Source organism: Pleurodeles waltl, chromosome 1_2, assembly GCF_031143425.1.
Source record: "Pleurodeles waltl isolate 20211129_DDA chromosome 1_2, aPleWal1.hap1.20221129, whole genome shotgun sequence".
NCBI lineage: Eukaryota > Metazoa > Chordata > Amphibia > Caudata > Salamandridae > Pleurodeles > Pleurodeles waltl.
In genome coordinates this window covers 1,106,227,926-1,106,251,953 of record NC_090437.1, presented here as the reverse complement: position 1 = coordinate 1,106,251,953, position 24,028 = coordinate 1,106,227,926, and the positions used below count along the sequence as shown (strand labels likewise).

Below are 24,028 nucleotides of genomic sequence, written 5' to 3'. Positions count from 1 at the left end.
GGCACTGGGTGATGGTGGGATGAAAACAATAATTAACGGTCTCAGTTCTCATGTCAATGAGAAGTCAATTCTATTGTGTAAATTTAAATTTGCCCTTTTGCAAGGTACTTGATTTATCACAAACCCCATCTACATTTAACTTAATGTGTATTCCACATATAAATGGATTATTCGAGCTTGGGACAAACTATTGACAAAATACATAACTTGTTTACCAACAAATTGTGTTCATGCAGGTATGTCACTATGCTTTAGGGAAAAAAAGTTACCCAAGATATCAGTGTAGGTAATTATAGTTATTCATTCCCTTGTCTTACCTGTGATGATAAACATAGCTGACAATGATTGTTAAAAGACACAAAAGTAGAACCACTGCTGTTGCGTACACAACTGGGTGTAATAGACTGGCTGTCTGGGTATACACTTCTGATCCAGTGAGATCCTATGGAAAGAAGTGAGTACACAAGTTTAGTCATTTTCCTCAGTCTTGTAAGGCGAAATGCTGTGAGAAGCCTTAACTGGGCTATGAGGCTTAAATGCATGTGTTAATGTTAAGAACGTTTTTTTTTCTGTGAGCCCAGCATTCAATTTAATTCACCACACAGCGTCTGAATGCATTCCTGCAACTGTATTGTTTGCCACTCATACGCAATCAGAGTTTCAGGGGTACAGTGGGAATTTGGACAAACGGGGCATTAGGTACTGATTCTGCTGACTGAACATAGCAAATCAGGGATCAATGTGGGAAAAACTAAAAAGGACACATTGTTTGCAACACCGTGTTTCAGTTGCTTAAATTAACAAGTAGTGGCCAACTCAATAGGTCTTATTTGCATTTTCAGTTCTAAGCTACGCCTGCTGGCTTTGCCAATACTTGTCTATCATCTCTAAACAAGATTGCAATATTTTCCTCTTGTCCATTAATGCATCCCTCGATCTGCCATCACTAAATATAAATACTTAATAAGATAGTCTACCCGCACCGAAATTTCTGATGAAAATGTAGCCTTATGTTCTGCTAAGGAAAAATGAACAAGGTCTGACCTCTTGTCTGAGCTCCCAACAGCTCTCCACAGCACTCTGTATTTCATGTTTCAAAATACATAAAATTAAAAATAGGAGCTGTCCCACCTATGTTGACATGCATTATGTGCTGCTTGTGGTGAAGGAAGGATTGTTGATTTGTGGAGCCCTACTTGCTACCTCCATCAGCCCACTTGATGGTCCTTCTAAATGTGAATCAATTTGAAGGGTGGCAAGTGCCTATAAGAAAAGTTGACCCCTTCATGTATTGAAAAACACACTTTTTTTATCAACTTCCATGGACAATTTCTATGAAGGCCCTGTTGAAATCCTGCCTGGCACACATGCCACTGCCAAATGGTGCCATCTCAAGTTATTATTTCTAAGTAACCAGGTTGGATCAGAGTGTCCCTGCTCAAAGGACTGTGCAGAACATTCGAGTTATGGTCTTCTCTTAGTACATCATCTCAGGGCTTAGGTCTATGTTAAGCCAGTCATATGCTATTTTCCAGGAGCCTGATCTAGCAGCAAAACGTTTTATTCCTGTCAGATAGGACATGGAGACAAAGCAGGAGAGGAAAAAGAAATGGGGATGGAGTTGTTTGTGGTGTTTAACTGTAAGCAGCAGTCATCCTCACTGTTTCATACTACAAAATTGTGCGTGGTCAGTCGAGTATTACCGTGCTGACTGCTTTACTGATGGTGATCGTCTTGCACAGACGTTCCCATATTTGCAATCATTACTGCAAAAACTATGCTCATCAGATTCATAAACCATATCCGTTAACTAACAAACAAAACAACCCAGAGGTAGTGGGCTTAAATTAAATTAAAGTCAACAACTATTATCCCGGGTGCATCAACTGTCAGCTAATCGGTTGAGGGACTATCACTTCAAAACTAAGGAGGCCAACCGATGATCTCCACAGTCTTATGAGACAGAACTGCAGCTTGGTGGGTAATTTGTGATTAGCTGTCTCTCGAACAGTCCCACAAAGGTAAAGTACAGGGGATCTGCCCGAACAAAGGACAAAAATGACAAGATGGAACAGGTGCACAGATGATTGGAGACATTTGTTCTTACACAAAGAAACAATCCTTTGATACTAACCCACTACAATACCCACTGTGTATCACTTGGATCAACCAAAGAGTACCACAATCTAGGATTACAAAAGTGAACTGTTGCAGGATAGCAGTAAACAAGCAGGAGACTTCAGTACTTCCCCATCTCCTCAAATCCCAGTACTTGGTTACCCAGACTACCACAGACATCAAAAAGCAGAGGGGGGTCTTAACTGGGGAAAAAAGAAACGTGTGGACTTTTGGGAAGTTTGATGCCTAAGGGCCATCTTCGTAATTTGAGAGATGTAGGTAATTGTAAGGAAATGCCTCCTCGGCATGGTTATCCCCTGACTTTTTGCCTTTGCTGGTGCTATGTTTTGAATTGAAAGTGTGCTGAGGCCTGCTAACCAGGCCCCAGCACCAGTGTTCTTTCCCTAACCTGTAGTTTTGTTCCCACAATTGGCACACCCTGGCATCCAGGTAAGTCCCTTGTAACTGGTACCCCTGGTACCAAGGGCCCTGATGCCATAGAAGGTCTCTAAGGGCTGCAGCATATCTTATGCCACCCTGGGGACCCCTCACTCAGCACAGACACACTGCTTGCCAGCTTGTGTGTGCTGGTGAGGACAAAACGAGTAAGTCGACATGGCACTCCCCTCAGGATGCCATGCCAACCTCACACTGCCTATGCAGTATAGCTAAGTCACCCCTCTAGCAGGCCTTACAGCCCTAAGGCAGGGTGCACTATACCATAGGTGAGGGCACCAGTGCATGAGCACTGTGCCCCTACAGTGTCTAAGCCAAACCTTAGACATTGTAAGTGCAGAGTAGCCATAAGAGTATATGGTCTGGGAGTCTGTCAAACACGAACTCCACAGCACCATAATGGCTACACTGAAAACTGGGAAGTTTGGTATCAAACTTCTCAGCACAATAAATGCACACTGATGCCAGTGTACATTTTATTGTAAAATACACCCCAGAGGGCACCTTAGAGGTGCCCCCTGATACCTTAACCAACTACCTGTGTAGGCTGACTGGTTTTAGCAGCCTGCCACACTCGAGACATGTTGCTGGCCACATGGGGAGAGTGCCTTTGTCACTCTGTGGCCAGTAACAAAGCCTGCACTGGGTGGAGATGCTATCACCTCCCCCAGGCAGGAGCTGTCCTTTGTTCCAGCACCACATGACACTCCAGCTAGTGGAGTTGCCCGCCCCCTCCGGCCACGGCCCCACTTTTGGCGGCAAGGCCGGAGGAAATAATGAGAATAACAAGGAGGAGTCACTGGCCAGTCAGGACAGCCCCTAAGGTGTCCTGAGCTGAAGTGACTAACTTTTAGAAATCCTCCATCTTGCAGATGAAGGATTCCCCCAATAGGGATAGGAATGTGACCCCCTCCCCTTGGGAGGAGGCACAAAGAGGGTGTACCCACCCTCAGGGCTAGTAGCCATTGGCTACTAACCCCCCCAGACCTAAATACGCCCTTAAATTTTGTATTTAAGGGCTCCCCTGAACCTAAGAATTTAGATTCCTGCAACTTAAAGAAGAAGAGGACTGCTGAGCTGAAAAACCCTGCAGAAGAAGAAGAAGACACCAACTGCTTTGGCCCCAGCCCTACCGGCCTGTCTCCCTCCTTCAGAAGAAAACTGCTCCAGCGACGCTTTCCCCAGGACCAGCGACCCCTGAATCCTCAGAGGACTGCCCTGCTTCCAAAAGACCAAGAAACTCCCGAGAACAGCGGCCCTGTTCAACAAAGACTGCAACTTTGTTTCCAGAGGAGCAGATTTAAAGACCCCTGCAATCCCCGCAAGAAGCGTGAGACTTGCAACACTGCACCCGGCGACCCCGACTCGACTGGTGAAGAAACAACACTACAGGGAGGACCCCCAGACGACTCCGAGACTGTGAGTAACCAAAGTTGTCCCCCTTGAGCCCCCACAGCGACGCCTGCAGAGGGAATCCCGAGGCTCCCCCTGACCGCAACTGCCTGACTCTGAAATCCTGACGCCTGGAAAAGACCCTGCACCCGCAGCCCCCAGGACCTGAAGGATCGGAACTCCAGTGCAGTGGTGACCCCCAGGAGGCCCTCTCCCTTGCCCAGGTGGTGGCTACCCCGAGGAGCCCCCCCCTTGCCTGCTGGCAACGCTGAAGAGACCCCTTGGTCTCTCATTGAAACCTATTGAAAACCCGACGCGTGTTTGCACACTGCACCCGGCCGCCCCCGCGCTGCTGAGGGTGTACTTTTTGTGCTGACTTGTGTCCCCCCCAGTGTCCTACAAAACCCCCCTGGTCTGCCCTCCGAAGACGCGGGTACTTACCTGCTGGCAGACTGGAACCGGGGCACCCCCTTCTCCATTGAAGCCTATGTGTTTTGGGCACCTCTTTGACCTCTGCACCTGACCGGCCCTGAGCTGCTGGTGTGGTAACTTTGGGGTTGCTCTGAACCCCCAACGGTGGGCTACCTTGGACCCCAATTTGAACCCCGTAGGTGGTTTACTTACCTGCAAGAACTAACAATAACTTACCTCCCCCAGGAACTGTGAAAATTGCACTGTGTCCACTTTTAAAATAGCTATATGTGTTTTATGTAAAAAGTATATATGCTATTGTGATTATTCAAAGTTCCTAAAGTACTTACCTGCAATACCTTTCAAATGAGATAATACATGTAGAATTTGAACCTGTGGTTCCTAAAATAAACTAAGAAAATATATTTTTCTATACAAAAACCTATTGGCTGGAATTGTCTCTGAGTGTGTGTTCCTCATTCATTGCCTGTGTGTATGTACAACAAATGCTTAACACTACTCCTTTGATAAGCCTACTGCTCGACCAGACTACCACAAAAATAGAGCATTAGTATTATCTCTTTTTGCCACTATCTTACCTCTAAGGGGAACCCTTGGACTCTGTGCATGTTATTTCTTACTTTGAAATAACACATACAGAGCCAACTTCCTACAGTAATCCTTTACTAGAAGAATGTTTCTGCCATTGTATGTTTTGACTATTCCCCAAAGTTCCTTGCACCAGAATTGGCCGACGTTCCTTTGCTTTTTAAGCTACTAAACAATGAAACCTACTTCATACTGGCTTACATTTAGCGGTCTCAATGTCTATTTCTTATTTTTTTTTAATTACAAACTTATATTTATTTATTTATTTATTTTTTTTAATCGGGGCTTGTGTTTTTTAATGACTAGGCCTTGCATTGGAGCAGTGCCTGGATGCCCTAGTGGCGGTAGGTGTTGTGCTCTATAAATAACCAATTAATTAATGGACAAATTAATTAAATAGCTCAGCAATGCAAAGAAGTGCAAACTAAGCTCACTGCCTTTCACCATGACAGAAGCTATTTTGGAACCAACCTCAAAAGCTAAAACCCTTTCAAGGCTGTGCAAGCCACAGATGATGAAGGGCTAATCTGGAACCTTCATGCATCCAGGCCTGAGAGCAGGGATCTTGCAAGATCGTGTTTTCATTCAACAAAAACAACTGACCAAAAGAAGTAACATTATCTTGTTGGGCACAGATCCTCTGCTCAGTCACAGCGTAAGAACAGGGTAGGAAAAATCCTTTGTATGGACTGTTGAAGAGTAAGCCTCACTTTTATTAAGGTATGCAAGGTTGTTTTTTTAATATGCCCATTTGTTCACACACACGTTTTGTAAAACGTTGGTATTTTTGACCACACATTTTCAACAAATTACAATGACGAGAAATGTGAGGCACTTAATGCTTGAAAAACATGTCACATCTACAAAAAGCGGTCTGCTGATATGTCATTGTTGTTACTCCTCCAACTTTACTATGAGGTGGAGCTGCATAAGTGTACTCCGTTTACAAGCACTGGACCTGTAATACATTTTATTACACTATTTAGTTTTCCCCCTTCAAATGTATGGGTGTTTCTGTTATATTTGCAAAAGGAAAGACGAGTGAAGAGGAGCTTGGTCCAAAAATACATGTTCAATGTAGGATTCAAATATCTGATGAAGCTTTTTGGATATTCACCGGGTACGGCACTGCTTGCAACAAGACCATACCTCAAAAACTCAACAATAAAACCGAACAGTAAAAAGTAAGGGAAGCTTTAAAAAACGTTTTTATCTACATTAGCTGGTCTATGAATCTGAGGTTTATGTCTGTACTTTACCTCCTGTAGACTAAGGCTGCCTCATGTTGTTCAGCTGCTGGACTTGTTGAGTAGGCTGAAGAGGTTATAAGCAAGTTGGACTGACAATGGTGAACGGGGAAAGTGGTTTTGCAGAACCCCGAAAAACACAGTCTGTGGAAAACTGCATTCCCTGAACTTTAAATTGTTGAACCAGGTCTCAGAACAGAGGTCCTGCACAAAAATTATTTTGTGGAAATATGTCCTCACACAACTCAACCTCTGGAGTTTCACAAGCCTCTTACAGGCTTACTTTCCTGGGAGTGTTCATTGTTCTTTCCATAGGCATTTCCAATGATTGCTGTCAGAAGTTTTTACACCTGGGTATTTTATGCATAACGCTATTGGTTTAATTTGTCTTTTCTAATTTTCAAACTGTTACAGAAGATTATAGGCCAACTGTAGTATTTTCTCTCTATTCCATTTCAAAAGCATAAATCACTGGATTATTTTGGCCTAAAAATATTTCTTGAGTCTTTCTAAACCAAACTGTTCAGTGTGCAGAGCTTCATTTCATGTATCTGGATTTACAACTATTGAAATAAACCTCCACAAGTGAACTAGCTTGGTTAGGAGAGAAAGCTTACCTTCCGAGACTAATGGCTCTACTTGTTTTTAAATTTTGGAAATATTTTTCAGCTATTATGTTTATGGTTTGTTTCCATTTATATAAAATACAACCACAGGACAATCTTCTTTGCCTTTATAAATGTCATACAATACTTTAGCGCTTAACATTTGCTCCCCTTCAAAGAAAACACTCATCCTTTAACAAAAAATATTTTTAAATGATGTTTAGCCCTGCCCACTTCAAAACATTAGTTTAGTCTGTTAATAGGTTTGATGCTCGATTGTTTCAACATTGTATATTTTCAATTCCTGTTTGTTATTCTTTTGTTCAAAGGATGATGCATGTAAAGTGAATTTTCCGGGGCTATGAAGAAACGGCGATTCTATCTTTAAATCATTACTATGTACAAAAACACTTAATCAGATTTCAAATTATTTAAAAAATAGGCGTTTAAAAGGCTTAGAAAATGTGAAAATTGAAGTCTTATTTAGCCATCATATTGTCCACACCCACCCCACACACGCACAGCCCCCCAATACCACACCCACAGGAAGAATTATGTAACATGAGTGAGAGGATACATGTATGTTCTAGGTTCTATTTCAAAGGCCAACAAACAAGGAATTTCCTGTGGGAGATGGGAGGAAGGCTATAAGATCTTGCAGCAACCGTCCAACTTTGTAAACTAGTTTTGAATTCAGGTCTCGGTCCCTGCCTGAAAATTGTGTCAATCTGGGCAAATCGCTTAAATCTCTAGTGCTTAAAATGTAAATTTGTGAAATGTATCTATAAATATCTGAAATCCTATTTTAAACATGTGGACTTATTGTAGCTGTGTAATTCAAATAAGAGAATCCTGCCCTGTACATGATCATGTACGGTCTCCTGCGTTGTCCTATAATGAACAGTACACTGTTGTGAAACTGCATGTCTTGCTTATGACGTGCATACATAGTAGATATTCAGACTATAAAGTAACGCATATTTAGTACAATGTGTTCTGTCATACCATTAACACTGCATAGTTAGCGAGGGAGTTGCATTGAATGGTGGTGATATTTTCATCTGAAAACAAAATGTGGCACCCATCAGATTTCCATCCTCCTTGTCCGTTAAGCAAATCAAAATCCCACTGTGCCGCAACAGCGTCTGATCCATGAGCAATACGACGGAGAGTCACATTGATAGGGATTTGTTGGGTTTCTCTGCTTAGGCCATCTATTAAAAAAAATAATATTGATAATCATATATATTGCACATTTTAGATTTGAATTTTTCCTGGACTCTCGCGACTGGACTGATAGGTTACAAAAAGTAGAGAAAACAGTACTTTATTTCATCATACACATTCAAGAATCAACAACAACATTTAATTGAACTCTATGGACCCTTCACAAGATGTGGTGCACGCCATAATGAACACAATGGTGTCCACCGCTTACCACAGACTATGAAGCTAATATTAACTTATACCTTACTGTCGGTATGCTGATTTTAAGATGTGTGGACAGCAGTGAAAAGGTACATTTAACTAAAAGTTACTTACTCTCAGTAAAGCTCTTTGCATAGCCCTCACCTTTTGAACTCTCCCAGATGGCAGACTAGATCCAGAACAATGTGGCAATACCTCTTGTGCATTGGTAGGTTGTACCACTGGCCTCTTTCAAGGCTTCATTCTGCCCTCGACTTCATGACACAAATACGCATGTGTGCCAACACCCTGCTTGCTGCCATCAGTTTTCTCCCTTTTTCCACACTCTTCAATGAAGAAACATGACAGCCAAGACTGGTGATATAACTTACAGTCTGTAGATCTCACTCCTGAAAGTTCTCTTCAAGGAAAGGAAATAAAAGGGGCACGGAGAAACACGAGAAGAAAAATTTTACTTATCCAGTAGACAACTGTTTGTGGCATGTAGTGCTGTAGATTCACATGCTCTGTATACTCCTACCTTCTAGTGTTGGTTCAGAGTGTTGCAAGTTGTTTTTTGTCAGAAGAATCATTTCAGAGTCAGAGGTTCGACTGACTCCTCCATCTCAGTGATACTGCGCACGGGCATAGAGTCCTTTGTTAGACTGTTTTCCAGCAGACGGTGAGAGAGAGTGAGTGTAGAGGAAGTGAGATGTCCATGCAAATGTATGTACATATGTACAAATATATGCAGATACAAGGTAAATGCAATGGCCACAGGCCTCTGGGAAGGAGGGAGGGTGCATGTGAATCTACAGCACTACATGCCACAAACAGATGTCTTCTGGATAATTAACATGTTCTGTTCGATGACGTGTAGCTGTAGATAAACATGCTCTGCTTATACTGTAAAGCAGCCCCTCTATGAAAGCAGTGGCTAGCCTGTGGGAGTTAGCTATTTGAAAAAGTGTTCTTAGGACAGCCTGTCCTACATTGGCTTGCTGGTGTGCTTGTAGACCTATACAAGGATGCTTTGTGAATATATGTGATGTGGATGTGTTTGCAAATCTCAGCTAACAATGTTTCCCATGGCTGCTTTCTTTCTAGTAAAATGTGTTCTAGCAGTTACTGGTAACTGTCTTTTTGCTTTAGCATAACAAGTTTGTATGCACTTAACTATCCATCTGGCTATACTATTTTTAACTATAGGATTACCCATGAGAAAAAGCTACAAAGTGCGGTTTAGTTTTTCTGAAGTCTTTAGTCCTGTCAGTGAAGTACATGAGTGTCGGTTTGACATCTAAAGTGTGGAGAGCGCTTTCTACAACTGAGTAAAGCTGGGGGAAGAAAACCGGTAATGCAATGGTTTGATTGATATGAAATTGAGAAATCCCTTTCGGTTTGTACGAAGAACCACCTAGTCGTTGTGTATCTGCAAGAAAGGTTCTTCTAATGTTAAGGTATGGAGCTCACTAACAGGACTGAGTGATGTAATTGTGACTAAGAATGCCACTTTCTATGAAAGGAACTGAATAGGGCATGAATGAAGTAGTTGAAAAGGAGGGTCAGGAGCCTAGTAGGCATGATATTAAGATTACAGGATGGTGCTGGGGGTAGTCTGGGTGGGATGACTCTTTTAAGGCCTCCCATGAAAGCTTTGATGACTGGGATTCTGAACAAAGTAGTATGTTGTCAGTTTTGTAAATATGCAGCCATGGATGCAAGATGTAGACAAATAGAAGTGTAAGCCAAGTTTGCTTTCTGCAAGTGAAGCAAATAGAAAACACTATCCTGGACAGAAGCTTTAATGGTGTTTGGCCTGACAGCAGCAAACAAAACGTTTCCATTTTGCAGCATAACATGCTCTAGTTGTAGCTCTAAGAGCTTCCTTAAGGAAGGCCATACATTCGGAAGGTAATTGGAGATAACCAAACTCTATGAATTCAGGAGCAATATCACAAGGTTGAGTGATTTGGGGTCTGGCTGTCTGATCTATCCTTGTTCCTGCATGAGAAAAGCTGGTCTGTAGGGTTGCTTCTTATGGGGAACCAGCGAGAGATCCAGAGTGTAGTGAACCATGGCTGTCATGCCCAAGTGGGAGCTACACGGATCATGGTGAGGGATGTTTGTCTCATCTTCCGAACCAGGAATGGCATGAGAGGGAGAGGTGGAAAATATCCCTGACCAGTTCATCCATAGAGCATTGACGCTGGATAGAGGGTGTGGGTACCTGGATGCGAAGTTGGGAATTTTGCGTTTTCTACTGTGGCAAAAAGGTCTATTTGAGCAGTTCCCTACTTTTGTAAGTATTTTCAAAGGACTTGTGGGTGGAGTTCCAAATTGTGGACTTATTGATGCATCCTGCTGAGCAGGTCTGCAAAGTTGTTGTCCGTTCCTGGGAGGTACTCTGCCACTAAGTGAATGTGGTGGTGAAGCACTCACTTCCATACTGTCTGAGCGAGCAGTGACAACTGCGATGACCGTGTCACCCCCTATTTCTCAAGATATTTCATTGGGGTCATGTCGTCCGTCCTGAGACAACTTTGTGTGACAGGTGAGGAAGGAACACTTTCAGAACTGTGCTTCTAAACTCTATCTTGTGCCAGTTTCGAAAATACATACCTTTTCTTGATACATATTTTTCACTCTTTATAATTTACCAAATGAATTGCTGTATAACCGTTACGCAACGAAAACCCATTACCAGGTGCAGCTCATTTATTGCCTCTGGGTTCTTGGTGAACCTACAAGCTCTAAATATCCCCACAACCAGAAGGGTCCAGCGGACGTAATGGTATATTGCTTTCAAAAATGTGCCATAGTTGGAAAAAGTTACAGATGAAAACCTAGACAGAAATAACTGGTTTTTCAACTCAATTTCAAAACTTTATTTCAACTGGTAATTTCTATAGGAATACCTTGAAGGATCTACACAAATGACCCCTTTGCTGAATTCAAAATGTTGTCTAATTTTCAGAAATATATAGCTTTCCGGGATCCACTATTGGTTTCACACCCATTTCTGTCACTAACTGGAAGGAAGTTGAAAGCACAAAAAATAGGCAACATGGGGTATGTCCCATTAAAATGCCAAAACTGTGTTGAAAAATGTGTTTTTCTGATTCTAGTCTGCCTGTTCCTGAACGCTGGGAAGGTGGTGATTTTAGCACCACAAACTTTGTTGATGCCATGTGCAGGGAAAAAAACAGATGCCTTCTTCTGCAGCACTTTTTCCCATTTTTGCCACAAAAACCCACATTTTAGCTGTATTCTGGCTAATTTCAGGAATTGGGTGCTGGGTCAATAAATCAGAGTCACAAGAAGGTGTATGGCGATGGGCGACATGACAGTTGACTGAGGGTATAGAGCATGGTTTAGCTCTAGTGCCCAAAAGCGTGTCAGTAAAGGGCTCAAAGAAATGCAAAAGAGGTTCTGTTTGCGATCAGACAGATTGAAAGGACCTCGGTCACTATATTTGTTTTTACTTCCATAGTAGGCAAGTAAACGTTAAGGATATCAGCAACCCTCCTAATCACAGTGGCAAAAGAAGTACTTTCTTCTGTTGTTGGTCCCGGAGGGGAAATCAATCATCACGTAGGGTGTCCACCCTTCTGGAGTCCTGTATGTCAACATCCCAACTGCCTTCATCATAATGTGAGGCAAACTCTTCCCCATTCCCACCACTGTCATCTCCATCAGAATGGCTCTAATCGGACTCAAAGTTAAGAAGCCAATGTAGTGTATGTGTGCAGCTGGGCAGCGGTGAAATCGGGTCAGTCGGATAGATTTTGCATTGGTTGCGTCAGGAATAGATCTAAATGCAGTCACAGTTGAACCCAGCTTGGAGTCAGTTACCACTACAGGTTGTGGTTTCTCTTCTGGTGGTAGTGTGGTCTGTGCAAGTGTCGACATTTGAGGGGCCAGCATGGATTGCAACACTAGGTTTAAAGCTGTCACAGATGCCGGAATGGAACCCAAAGTGGGCACAGGGGCCGGATGGCTCTGAAAGAAAGCCTGCTCGAGATAAGCCAGCTGGAGGTCCCTGCAATCTTCTGGGCCTGAAGGCGCACCAGGGGGAGCCGAAGAATGCCACAGTCAGTCAGCACGGCAACTCAAATGGATTCAACCTGCTATGACGTTGTTAACAGACATGGGAACTTGGGGTGCAGCAGGATCAAAGATGGAATCGGCTCCTCAGTGAAAGAGGAGCAAGACCTGGAGACACCCTTGTTTCTTCTCTGAAGTGCGAGAGTGGCAGGAAGGGTACGAGACCCACTTGCTCTTCTTGTATTTCGTTTTCTACTTGCCAGATACTACAACTGCAAGAACATCTTCCATGGGAATAACTGTGGGAGCAGTAGTAGGTCCATGCTCCCTCGACTTCGTTCAGGACCAGTGTGGAGCCTTCTGGTGCTTAACGAAGTCGAACTTTGCATTCTCGGATGGCCTTTCGGTTCATCTGTGTGCAGTTGTCTAAGGTCTTGAATTCATGTCTCTAACCCAAGCATCAAAGGCACATTTTTTGTGTATTCCTAAAACTGGATGGGTTGAGATCATTGACGAGATCACAGCATTGATAAAATGTTGGTTGCCACTGTTTTGATGGCTACGGGATGCGTAAGGGTTTTGTCAGGGAACAAAAGCCTTCTTGGCGGTCAGTAGGAAATGATATCCAGTCCACAGAAGAAGCATTAGTCAGCCTATGATGTGTCGCACTTGCTTCCCAATTAGACAGGTTCCTCCATGTTTTCCTTTTGATAAGGACAGTTCTAATAAACTCTTATAAACTAAGCATTCCTACAGATGCTGCCTGAGGAGGGAGTAAATTATCTTTGTATAAAGTTCATCAAAAAAATACAGAAGTTGTCTCAGCCATAATTTAACAGAATCCCGTGGACCAGTGCCCTTGAAATGGACACCTGAAACAATGCCAGGAGAAAAAAAAAATTGGATTCTTGCTTGAATGTCACTGTATCAGTTAATAAAATACTTTTTGGTTCAAATTTTGTTTCAGTGGAGAAATAGCGAGAGCAGTGTTCTTACATGTATTCCCCTTCACAGCGCTTGTGTGAAGGTACCCATGTGGTAGATAATCTTAAGAATAATTATCTCAGTAGGGAACACAGCTGAGAAGACATCCAACTCACTGGAAGTTGTTCAAGCCTGAACAAGAAGGTTGATAGATTTATTTATAGTACTCCATAAAATAAACATGCTAGTAATGTTTGAAGTGTTATAAAGGTTCCCAGACGACAGGGAAAGCATGCATCAAGTGAATCTATAAAAAGACTGAATGATGGAGAACCAGAGTATATGATTTTTTCAACCTCATCATTCATTCAGCAATACCATCATATATATATTTTTTAAACTTTTGATATACAATATGGAAGTAAAGAATCACACTGGAACAGTGAGATCCTTCTATGACATTCCAGTGGGTGTAGGAGGTCGGCCCTCTATGTAGTGTGCAAAGCTAGGCACTCTGTGCAGAGGGGTCCGGGCAACCACACCGTTTACATAGGCAAAAAACTAGACCGCCTAATGCTCTAATTTGTATGGTAGCTTGGTTGAGCAGTTAGGCTAATCTTGGAGAACTGCAAAGCATTGTTGTACTCACAGTATCAATAAATGAGACTAAACACTCAAAAGAATAACTCAAGACCAATTTACACAAATACTTCAGATTTTTATAAAACTTTTAAGACCCAGAAATCGGGAAAATACTTTGTTATGAATTTTTTAAGTTTTAATACAAATAGCCTTTTTGTGCATAATTACACACCACAGGAATCAATGGAGAAAATACTTTGAAAATGCATATAAAATCAGGCAGTGCGTTTATTAAATGTCTCCTTCTGCAGGTATGTCGAGGTTGTCAGTGGGCACTATGGACCAGCTGGAGAAGTTTGAGCGGCTCCCAGTTTTGGCGGAAGCAGTTGCAGAAAGTCGCTGGGGCTGGTGCCAGGCCACTGCAGGAGACCACTTGGAAAAGCGCTGCAGGGGGACTTAAAGGTAAGTCCGGTGGGTCCTCTTGGAGTGTTGGGGTCGCAACAAGTGAGGAGCCTTAGAGAACAGCTGGATTTTCTGTGCAGGGCACAAGGCGACCGGAAGCAGAGTGAGTCGGTAAACCAGGAGCTGTGCACAAAGGTACCCTTGGAAGAAGGAGGTAGGTCACTTTGAGGGTCGCTTGCAGGTCAGCAGGTCACTCTGGGGGAGGTCCTGGTGGTTTCTGAAGTCCCTCAAATGGGGCTTCCTTCTGGTCCTTTTACAGTCTGGAATGGACTGTCCTTCTTGGTGTTCGACGTGTGGTAGCCAGTACTTAGGGCTATTGCGCACTCTGGCCACTGGAGGGCGCAGTGCCACCAAACTTGGCACACTTGCAGGGTTTGTCCTCATGGTCCGTAAAGTAAAGTTTAAACCTGCTGCAGCATCCAGTTCCTTGGTCAGCAGCCAGTAAGTGAAGTGGCCTTCAATGGGTCTTTGTTTCCTTGTTGCAGTAGAGTGATGCCTTCACTCTGGAGGGAGATCTTTGGCGATTTTCTAAGGGTGGCGGTCCTCTGGGGGCTTTTAGAGTCCGTCCAACATCTAAGCAACCCCTCTGCAACGATTGTCGAATCCTGGGTGCAGCAGGCAGGGTTTGGTGCCTATTCTTGGTGCAGCAGGACTTCAGTTCTGAAGCTGTGGGTCTTCTTTGTACATGGAATCCAATTTCTTGGTCTAGGGATGTCCACTAAATACTGCATTTAGAAGGTGTTTTAGGGGGTACGTAATAGTGACAAGAGGGTCATCTATCTTAGGGTGGCTACACACACTAATTGACCACTTCCTGTGGGCAGAGGTCACTTCCCTACACCTGATTTGCTATTTTTCTTCCATGTAAAATGAAAGAAAATGAAATGGAGGGGTCACCTCACATACAACACCTTGGGGGTGGTGCAAGACAGGACTGACCACTCCTCCTGTCCTTTGTCTGGTTGCCCGACGTTACTCCCACCAAAAGTGGGGGTTTGCAACAAGGATGGCCATCTGCTGCTAGCAGCAGGCCTGAGGATTGAGTTTCAAGGACGGCAAGCCCTTTGAAGCTCGCAGCAGAGCAGTGCACAGTCCTGAGGGAGGGGGTGTTAGCACTTCTACCCAGGAAGAGCTTTGTTCTGAATCCCAGAGAGCAAAGTCTTGTCTGGTGGTTGCAGGTCAGTTGTGACTGGCCAGCAACCATGCCAGGGTAGTTCGCTTTTGCAGGGGGCACCTCTAAGGTGACCTCTGGGAACATTTTGTAATAAATCTAATACTAGTACCAGTTTGGATTTATCATTATGAGTTGTTTGATACCAAACAACCCAGGGTTCAGAATAGCAATCATGTAGCTGTGAAACTCATACTGACCAGTGTCCGGAGCATGTATTAAAATGGCTGTCTTGTTCACTTACTATGTCCCAGGTTTGGCAAGGACACAGTATGGGCACATTGCTCATGCATCTATGCCCACACATACAATATAGTGCACCGTGCCTTTGGGCTGGAAGGCCTGCCAGAGGGGTGACTTACCTACAGAGCATGCAGTGTGTAGTGACAGGGCACACAGGCTGTGTGCCATGTCGAGTTTGTCTTTTAGGATTTCATCAGAACACACAGCCTCCAATGGCAGTGCTGGGTGCTTCTGGACGCATGGCCCTAGAGGGTGTCACAATCTGTGCTGCTGCCATCAGGGTGTCAGCTAAAGGTGTTGCCAATTGTGCCAATGAATGACAACAGTTTTAGGGAAAGAGGTTTGGCCCAGGGAAACTGGTTACCAGGGACCCTAGGCACTAACAACTTTGGACTACATCAAATACCAGGCGAAAATTGGTGGCTAACCATGACCAAAGAGGCCTTTTCTCACTGTCGGGCAATAACACACATAATTGTGTGCTAGCAATTCATTATTTGTATGGTTAAAGTTTTTTTTATATTTTTCCTCAAAGGCTCCAAGATACAGAAGGTAGGTGAAAATATAAACCGGATTGTAATTTTTCACTCCTGAATGTCACAAAAAAATATTTATGAAGCTTCATAAACACAGATCAGAGAAACATATTTTCCTCCTTACCTGAAATCAGATTTTATTTTTGAAGCAAACAGGCATCTAACTTTTGCTCCATGGGATAACTGAATGGCAGAGACATATGAGCTCTAAGAGAGTCAATCTAGAATTTTTCGGGTTTCCATATTTGTGATGTGGGTCATTTGCTAAAGCAAGGGAGGCAACAAACGCTAACCTATCTACATTCTGTATGCTGCCTTATGTCACTAACAGATGGATATTTTCCTTTGAATGATGCCAAATACACAAACGAAGTGCACCTTCAAACTACAACTGTGCATTCCCTTGCCTCTAAATTTAAAGGGAGATGAAGCACAACATAAATATGTTCATGAATAAGCCTGTACAAATAAAGAATTGTGATATGTTTTAACGTTCACATTGTGATCACATGCAACTCAAATGTGTAAGTTGAGTGCAGACTGCAAAAATGTTGTTACACTTCGACAATTAGAAACAAACCTATTTTAGCGAGTATAACAGGAGTAACTACTGTCCTTCGCTTTCCATCATCAGCCAAATGTGTTGAATTTCCAGTTGCAGGAAAAAGCTTCCCATTCCGGAAGGCAATAAGCTGAAGCTTCCCTACAGAATCATCCAGGGGCTGGATTTCTCTTTTCTCCTTTTGTGAAAAAAGGGCAAAAGGCAGCTGGATGGAAGCTTCCACAACAGTATTCTGGAAAATAAAGGAATTCACGTTGTTACAAAAGCAAAGCTAAATTACGTGCATTTCTATATTTTCCCATGCAATCTTAAGTGATACATTCTGGAATATGTGTAGCTGATGTGATATTTCTAGTACGTATAACACTGAGGGAATTCAAAGGCAAAACGGGGATATTAAGATCTATGCTTTTAAAAGATGCCATTCAACACTGTGGAACGCCATTCGAAAGTAGGCAGTTTTTGAGCACAATTCACTGAGAAATGTAATCAAGAAAAGCAGTGTTGGATGCGAAAGGCCCACCTTTGGAGAAGATAAGTATGGATCGATGCATGAGTTTAGAACAAACCTTTTACAGTGCCATGGTTGTGCATACAAACATAGTAGAATCTGGAGAAAATGGGGCCAGTACTGAGGAAGTCAGGTACATCCCTACCAGTGAGGAATCGGGTTGATGTGCGATGGAATGTTTGCTGAGGGGAGTGCACATGGCACGACCCGAGGCCAAATCTACAGGGAAGACTTGACAATGGACCAGAAGAGATGTGTGGGGCATTCGAAGATTTATGTACTAAGGTGGAATAGCAAAGAGATCTTCTATTTATTTTTACGACAATCATTTGCCTATTAACCACCGCATTGTTGTTACTGAACTAAAAATGCAAATAAAATGCTCTATAAGAAAAAACTGAAAATAATTTTGGCAGTCAAATGAGACTCAATTCCTGAGATGCATTCTTAGGTTTTTCCAGTATGTAGATGAAAACGTAGTTTTAAGTTATCAAGCTTAGTAATGGATAGTAGTAAATCCAGCCTGGGTTCAGACAACATGTGCACATAAGTAAAACGATGTATACATGCTAATAGTCTGTCACACTCGCTCTCCTAACTATATGAGATGATGACTTGCATTTATAAAAGGCAAAACTGAGTACCTGAAAAAGGTGTCCGGGCGCTGAAATGATTTGTCTTACATTTTCTGGAATAACCAGCAGTTCAATTTCCTATGGAATCTCCAATGGTTCATTTCGGACCTGAGACTTAAAGGTAAGTTATTCCACATTTTAGGAGCCAAGACTGAAAAAGACCTGCCTCCCCTTTCTTTCCAACTTAAATCTAGGAACATTTAATAGATGAAGTTCTCTTGACCACAGCGTCCTCCTCAGTTGGTATTGATCTAACTTATGCGAGACACTCACTTGACAGGCTTTGTAAAATATGCAATGAACTAGACTATTTTGAAGTGCACCCTGCTTCAAAGATAGCCAGTGTTGCTCTTCGCATCTGAAGCCATATCTTACTATTGTCTCACTGTTTCAAGGTTGGCTGTCTAATTTAAACTATTTGGAGGTGTAAAGTAAATCGGGAGGTCCAGATACAGAACACTGTAGTGGTCCATGCGTCTGAGTCTGCTTGGGTAAAGCACCTTATGTAGAAGAATTGTGTTCATAAAACATGATTCTCACACCTGGGTGACTTGTTTGTTCATGTTTAATTCTCAGTCAATGATTATCCCCAGGCTCCTCGCAGCTCGCATTGGGAGTCGGTGCGCCTCCTAGCTCCTTAGGCCACTAGTTTGGCACTATTGTTATAGATGGGGGACTGAAACAGATTACTTCGGTTTCATTTAGTTGACAAACATTATTGCACATCCAATTCTTCACCTCTTGCATACAATTATACAAATTCCCTGCTATCTTTGTTACTTCAGCCAATAACACAACAATTCGGGAGCCATCTGCCTATGACATCAATGACAATCCAAATCCTCATATCAGAGAGGCTAATGGGGAGATGGAAAAGTTGAAAAAGGTTGAGCTTTGAATGAAACCCCGGGCCCTCAACAGCTGAGAGCTCTTGAGCAATCAAACTTGGTTCCAGCAGCGTCAAGAAGCTTGTAATATATTTTTTTATATATTTTTTTTACATAATATTCATTTTGGTTTTATCAATTTTGCTATGTTTGATAAGGAACGTGTGTGTCTTAATCTGTAAAGCCAGTCTGTCTTTACAATACACTTAATTCGTCAAAGTAAGGGATGCTCTCTTCTTTTGTGCTAGAATAGCTCTACAAAAAGTTACAAAGTTTTGGCAGTGTGACCTTTAGTTAAATGCAATGATTTATGCCGATTTATATCGCATTTAATGAAAACACTATTTTGTTTCATCATAGCCATTTGTGAGCCCACGTTATACTTAGGCTGACACTGTACTTGCACTTCTGACATATTCAGTATCTTTTCTGTAGTGGCATTTGGAAGCGCGAGTTCACAAATAACTAACCCCGCATCTGCGAAGTGTAAAGTAACTCAGAAGGCGAAGCGCTCTCTTTTCAGTGCTTATTTTACATGTTTTAGACTTAAAGAAGGCGCGAAACTACTGATTTTCTTTCATAGTTGGAATACAAAAGATTATTCAAATAATTTGCTCAAGCAATTCTGAAATGTCAAGGTCATTTTAAACTTTAAGGCTAACCAGGTCTACACAAAAACATTGCACATGAACTCCAAAAAATGAAAACATAAAAAACGGTACCTTTAATGCCAAGCTGGATAGCGTGTTTGAAATATTACACTTAAAACTTAATTGTTTATCTAGATTTCCATCTGGATCTCGTCTTGCAAAGTCGAGGCCTGAGCGGTCCGAGTTCATCACTTTCTGGAACACACTGCATGTCATTCCAGGGAAGCCAGTTGCTTTTAATGCATATGCTTCAAGGGCAATGTTAGGAGAATACTGTAAAAACAAAAGGAATCCCAATAAATCAGTTAAAAGTACAAGTAAATTAAAAAGTACCTTAATAGTGAGCCTTTTGCCCTCTCTTCTTTACGGCTGTTTGAGGGAATTCTCTACGTTAGCAGACAGAAAAAGGAAAACAAAAATTCTCAAAACGAATGCTGTCACTTTAAAGATTTTTGCTGCCCTGCATGTACAGGCATCACTCCCTGAGCGAAACATTTACACCTTGCCCATGCATCACCAACCGCTACCCCCAGCTCCTGTGTGTTATTTTCCAACCGGTATGGTTGAAGTGTAATATATGCTAATGGGTGGGGGTTTGGGTGTGGTGAAGGAGGGGGAACAAGGACAAGGAACACTGGAATCACTATGATGCTCTTCCTTACTCTGCTGCCCTACCCTCTTCCCAACAAAACGCAAACATGATCACAAACTATTTTTTGTTGAAATGGTAAAAAGGTAGCATTTGTTTGAACAGGCTTCAAGAAATGAAGTTACTTAGAACATCCTGGCAGAAAGTGCATCACTTCTAGAAGAAGCTCCCAGTGCCTGCTAACCTCACCCGCTCTGGCACTCAGAACCTGCTAGAATGTTGGCTACCATAAAGATGTTCTGCTGGCCCAGCCATCCCAATACAAAGTTTCTCCTGGGCCAGGATCCTACCCTGTTCTACTTAATGGAGGTTATGTTGTCCATGAGAACCTGCCTGGTTAGACTTTTAAGACAACAGGAAGACTTTCCTGGCCAGATGTATAGCTCGAAACAGCAGAAGAGTGATGCAGAGCTGGCACTGCCCCAGAGACCAGACACCTCTAGGATTTGCCTCGTTCAGGTGAGGTCCACCAACTCAACAGCAATTCATCTATCACAACCATGAATTCTAGGTGGGGGAAGGTAAACCACAGAAGGCCCTAAGCCACCTCCTGCAAGATCTGGATGGGGGCAATGGTAGCCTTAAGGCTGGCAGACTGAAACCTGAGGTTCCAATGAAGCTCACTGTAGGTTAACTATATGCATCTGTCATATGCACCACCATGTGGCAGACTGTCATAAGTGCTGGTGTTGACAATTAAGTGCTAGTACTGAGCCCTGGCAACCATCGGCTCAAATTAAGCACTGGCACCATGAAAGAAATCCTCTTAGTGGAGCTCAAGTGGGACTTCAGCTCAGTGTTGAAAAAACTACAAAGATATCAGGAGTATGGCCATCATTGAGGGGTATTCTACAACAGACTGAGGAGAGGCCATCTTGAAAAGCCAGTGTTGTGTACTATACCACGAGTCCCCAACCTCCAGGGTTCAGTAGCGACTACCCTAATCTCATTTGTGAACATCTGAGGGGGTGAGGGCCAAAGAGGAGGAAAGCAAACTGAAAGTGTTCCAACCCCACTGTGGACCGTAGGCAATACCTGTGGGACTGCAGGGCAGATATATGGAAACAAGTCCAAGGATACCATCCACGTTTCTGGGACAACAGCAGAAAGAATCTAAGAAAGGGTGAACATTTAGAAGTATTCTTTACTCATAAAAGGTATTCACTGGGTGGAGGTCCACTATTGGCCCTGAGATCTTGTCCTTTAGTATGAGGGAGAAGCATGAATAGTACCGCTCTCTTCGCTCTGAATCTGGTACCTTTGGCAAGTAAAAGGTTGAGCTCTGCAGCTAAATTGCAGAGTGGTCTGCTGAGTCTCGCTCTGATGTAGGTGGAAAATTGGATGAGGAGGAAATAGAAGGCAGGGTTTAGCCCCTTTGAATGATTTACAAGACCCATCTGCTGGGGTAATGACTCTAGCTGGGGAGGAAATGTGGTATCCTACCTCCTACTGGCTGCATGTTGGTCTGTGAGGGCAAGATAATAGAGCTTGGCAGCCAAAGCAGCAAGGAAGGAAGAGATAGATGAGAGTTTCCATGCTGTTACTAACAGCCTCAGCTGCTATCACAACCTCTGCCCCAAAAAAAGACTTGGTCTGCTGCATAGGTTGTGGCGCGGCCCAGTGTTGTCTGTAAATAAGAGCCTTCTACCGTTGGTGGAAGTGCTCACCAGGAGACATAAGTCCCAGTCACTGTACTCTGGCTTGGCTGTCCTTAAATCACTCAAGTGCTTATTCAGCCATTTCCCAGTCTGGAGCCATCAACGAACATGTCCATCAAGACACCTGAACATCTCATCCAGGAGTGCATTCTAAGCATGTTAGTGGTGCCAATAGCTCTGCCAATACAAGCTGTGATGTTCAAGACAGCATGCAAGGCACACTTAATCACATCCTTACCATCATGTCTCATTTGATCCAGTGAGATTCTGAGGTTTCTCAGGACAGCCAGAAATATCTAGTTAGCCAAGTCCCATAAAGCATGGCAGTACCTCCCAACACCATATACTGTATTCAATGATTGTATGGCTAAAATAGCCAAAGAGAGCATTTGTTTACCAAAAGTATCAATGTTTTGACTCTGTATCCAGAGGGGTGGTCAGAAAGATAATAAACAAGAAGCATGCTACTCACATAGACAAGTGTGTCAGTGCCCTGCATACAGGTATTAAGCACTATATGAGTGTTGCAATACAATACACAACTCTTCCTGAAAGCTTCCCATGCTTCAGACATGCAACACATCAAGCACAGCTTGCACATCATCCAGACCTGGATGTTCAGCTGTACTTGAAGGTCAGCCCAACCAAGACAGAATTCCTGTTACTTTCCAAGAACAAGAAAAAAGAAACAGTACAAAACTAAACTGATGAGGAGGAGGGGGTGGGGGGGGACAATCTGCTTCCTCCTCACCATACTGATTACAGACTATAAATGGATTTACAAAGTGCCAGTGAGCTAGATATGTCTCCAGCAACAGCTGTACTGGTCATTTGGGCCACCAAAGGAAGAAAATGCCTTATTCACACTAGTGCATAGAGCAGCAGAAGTACTAGACGTAGAAGTTGCCTACTGTAGAAACTAAGGTAAATGTATTAACCTGACCCTACCTCTTTTGCACCACTACTGCCATTCAAAGTGGCTGTCTGGGACGCTCTCATGTCCACTTGGTCTAAATCCTGCTCAGGCTCTCCAGTCCAGTCTACTTGTGGCCAGATGATAGAGGATGCCCCCATTATTCTGATTTTCTCACAAGGCACTGAACGCCTGAGAATCTGGATGTGTGGGTGTCAACATGTAAAGTCAGGGATGCCTGACTGGAAGAACTGGAGCTATAGGAGGATAGAACCTGAAGACACCGATTTTTCATCTCCCAGAGGAGAAAGGTATATTTAATTTAAAAGAAATAAAGCATTTACAACCAAATAAAATATTGGCTACATTTCCTACTTCTGTATAGCAGGAAACTAAAATCGCAACAAAAGCGCTTAGAGGAGGATAGAGGGTGGTAAAGAGCAATCTTTTTTGTAATAAATTGTACTATTAACATTATCATAAATAGTCATCTTTAACAAGGGACCTGATCATAACAAATGCTGAAAGTTAGGCAGTGTGAGGCCCTGCTTTCACTTCATTTCTATCAGAATTTCGCTACAGATCATGGGTTATCAATTCTTTTAAATTAATTTAAACACTCTAAAGCTACATAGTGTTAGTTTCTTCCCAGCAATGAGTTTGCAACCTCTTGCTGAAGCTGCTTCTTTCAATGATAAGAGAGTGCATTGGTAATAGAGCTCATCACAAAAATCGTATGCTTTAAAAAGAATGACAACGTCACACGTACTGTTGAGTAGACCTGTCCACTGCTGGCAAGCCTGTATGCCGCAATCTGTTGTAAGCACTGAACAATCCTCGTACAAGCCTTGGCTTCTCTCTGTGCCATCCACAGAACACGCTCGTCGGCCAGCATAATGTTGCTTGCAATGTCCACCATTATGTCACCAAGCTAGAATGAGGAAGTTTGACAAGATGAAAGTCAAGAAAGAAAATGTGCATTAAATATCATGAAAAAACATCAGAGCAAGGACCGTATTTTCACCAACACATACGTACAATTTACACACTGAAAGTTGTACGTTAATTAAAACGCCACCAATTCCAAACACAATAATTTCTTCTAGTGGGCATTTTTGGAAATTATCATCACACAGAATGGACATAAAATGGACATGGCAAGAAGGGCAATAATGTTATCTCTGACTGCAGAATAAGGCGTAGCATTTAATTTATAGGCCCTAGGTACAGTTAAGTACCACTTTTCTAGGGATTTACAAGTAAATTAAAATTGCCAACTGAATCAAGATTAGGGAGTGAGCACACAAATTTTAGCACTGATTAGCAATGGTAAAGTACACAGAGTCGTAAGTC

The 24,028-nt window shown here is 42.8% G+C and overlaps 1 protein-coding gene across 1 annotated transcript in view; it reads right to left on the bottom strand.

The window, feature by feature from the left end:
- Positions 1 to 24,028, bottom strand: part of ADGRA3 (adhesion G protein-coupled receptor A3) — a 208,588-nt gene that overhangs the window by 45,875 nt on the left and 138,685 nt on the right. Inside the window, exons 11-15 of the mRNA XM_069202173.1 lie at positions 23,445 to 23,606; positions 19,528 to 19,728; positions 16,791 to 17,004; positions 7,844 to 8,052; positions 318 to 442 (exon numbers count right to left, since the gene is read on the bottom strand). Coding sequence (XP_069058274.1) covers positions 318 to 442; positions 7,844 to 8,052; positions 16,791 to 17,004; positions 19,528 to 19,728; positions 23,445 to 23,606 — 911 coding nt within the window. The remainder of the gene's footprint in view (positions 1 to 317; positions 443 to 7,843; positions 8,053 to 16,790; positions 17,005 to 19,527; positions 19,729 to 23,444; positions 23,607 to 24,028) is intronic.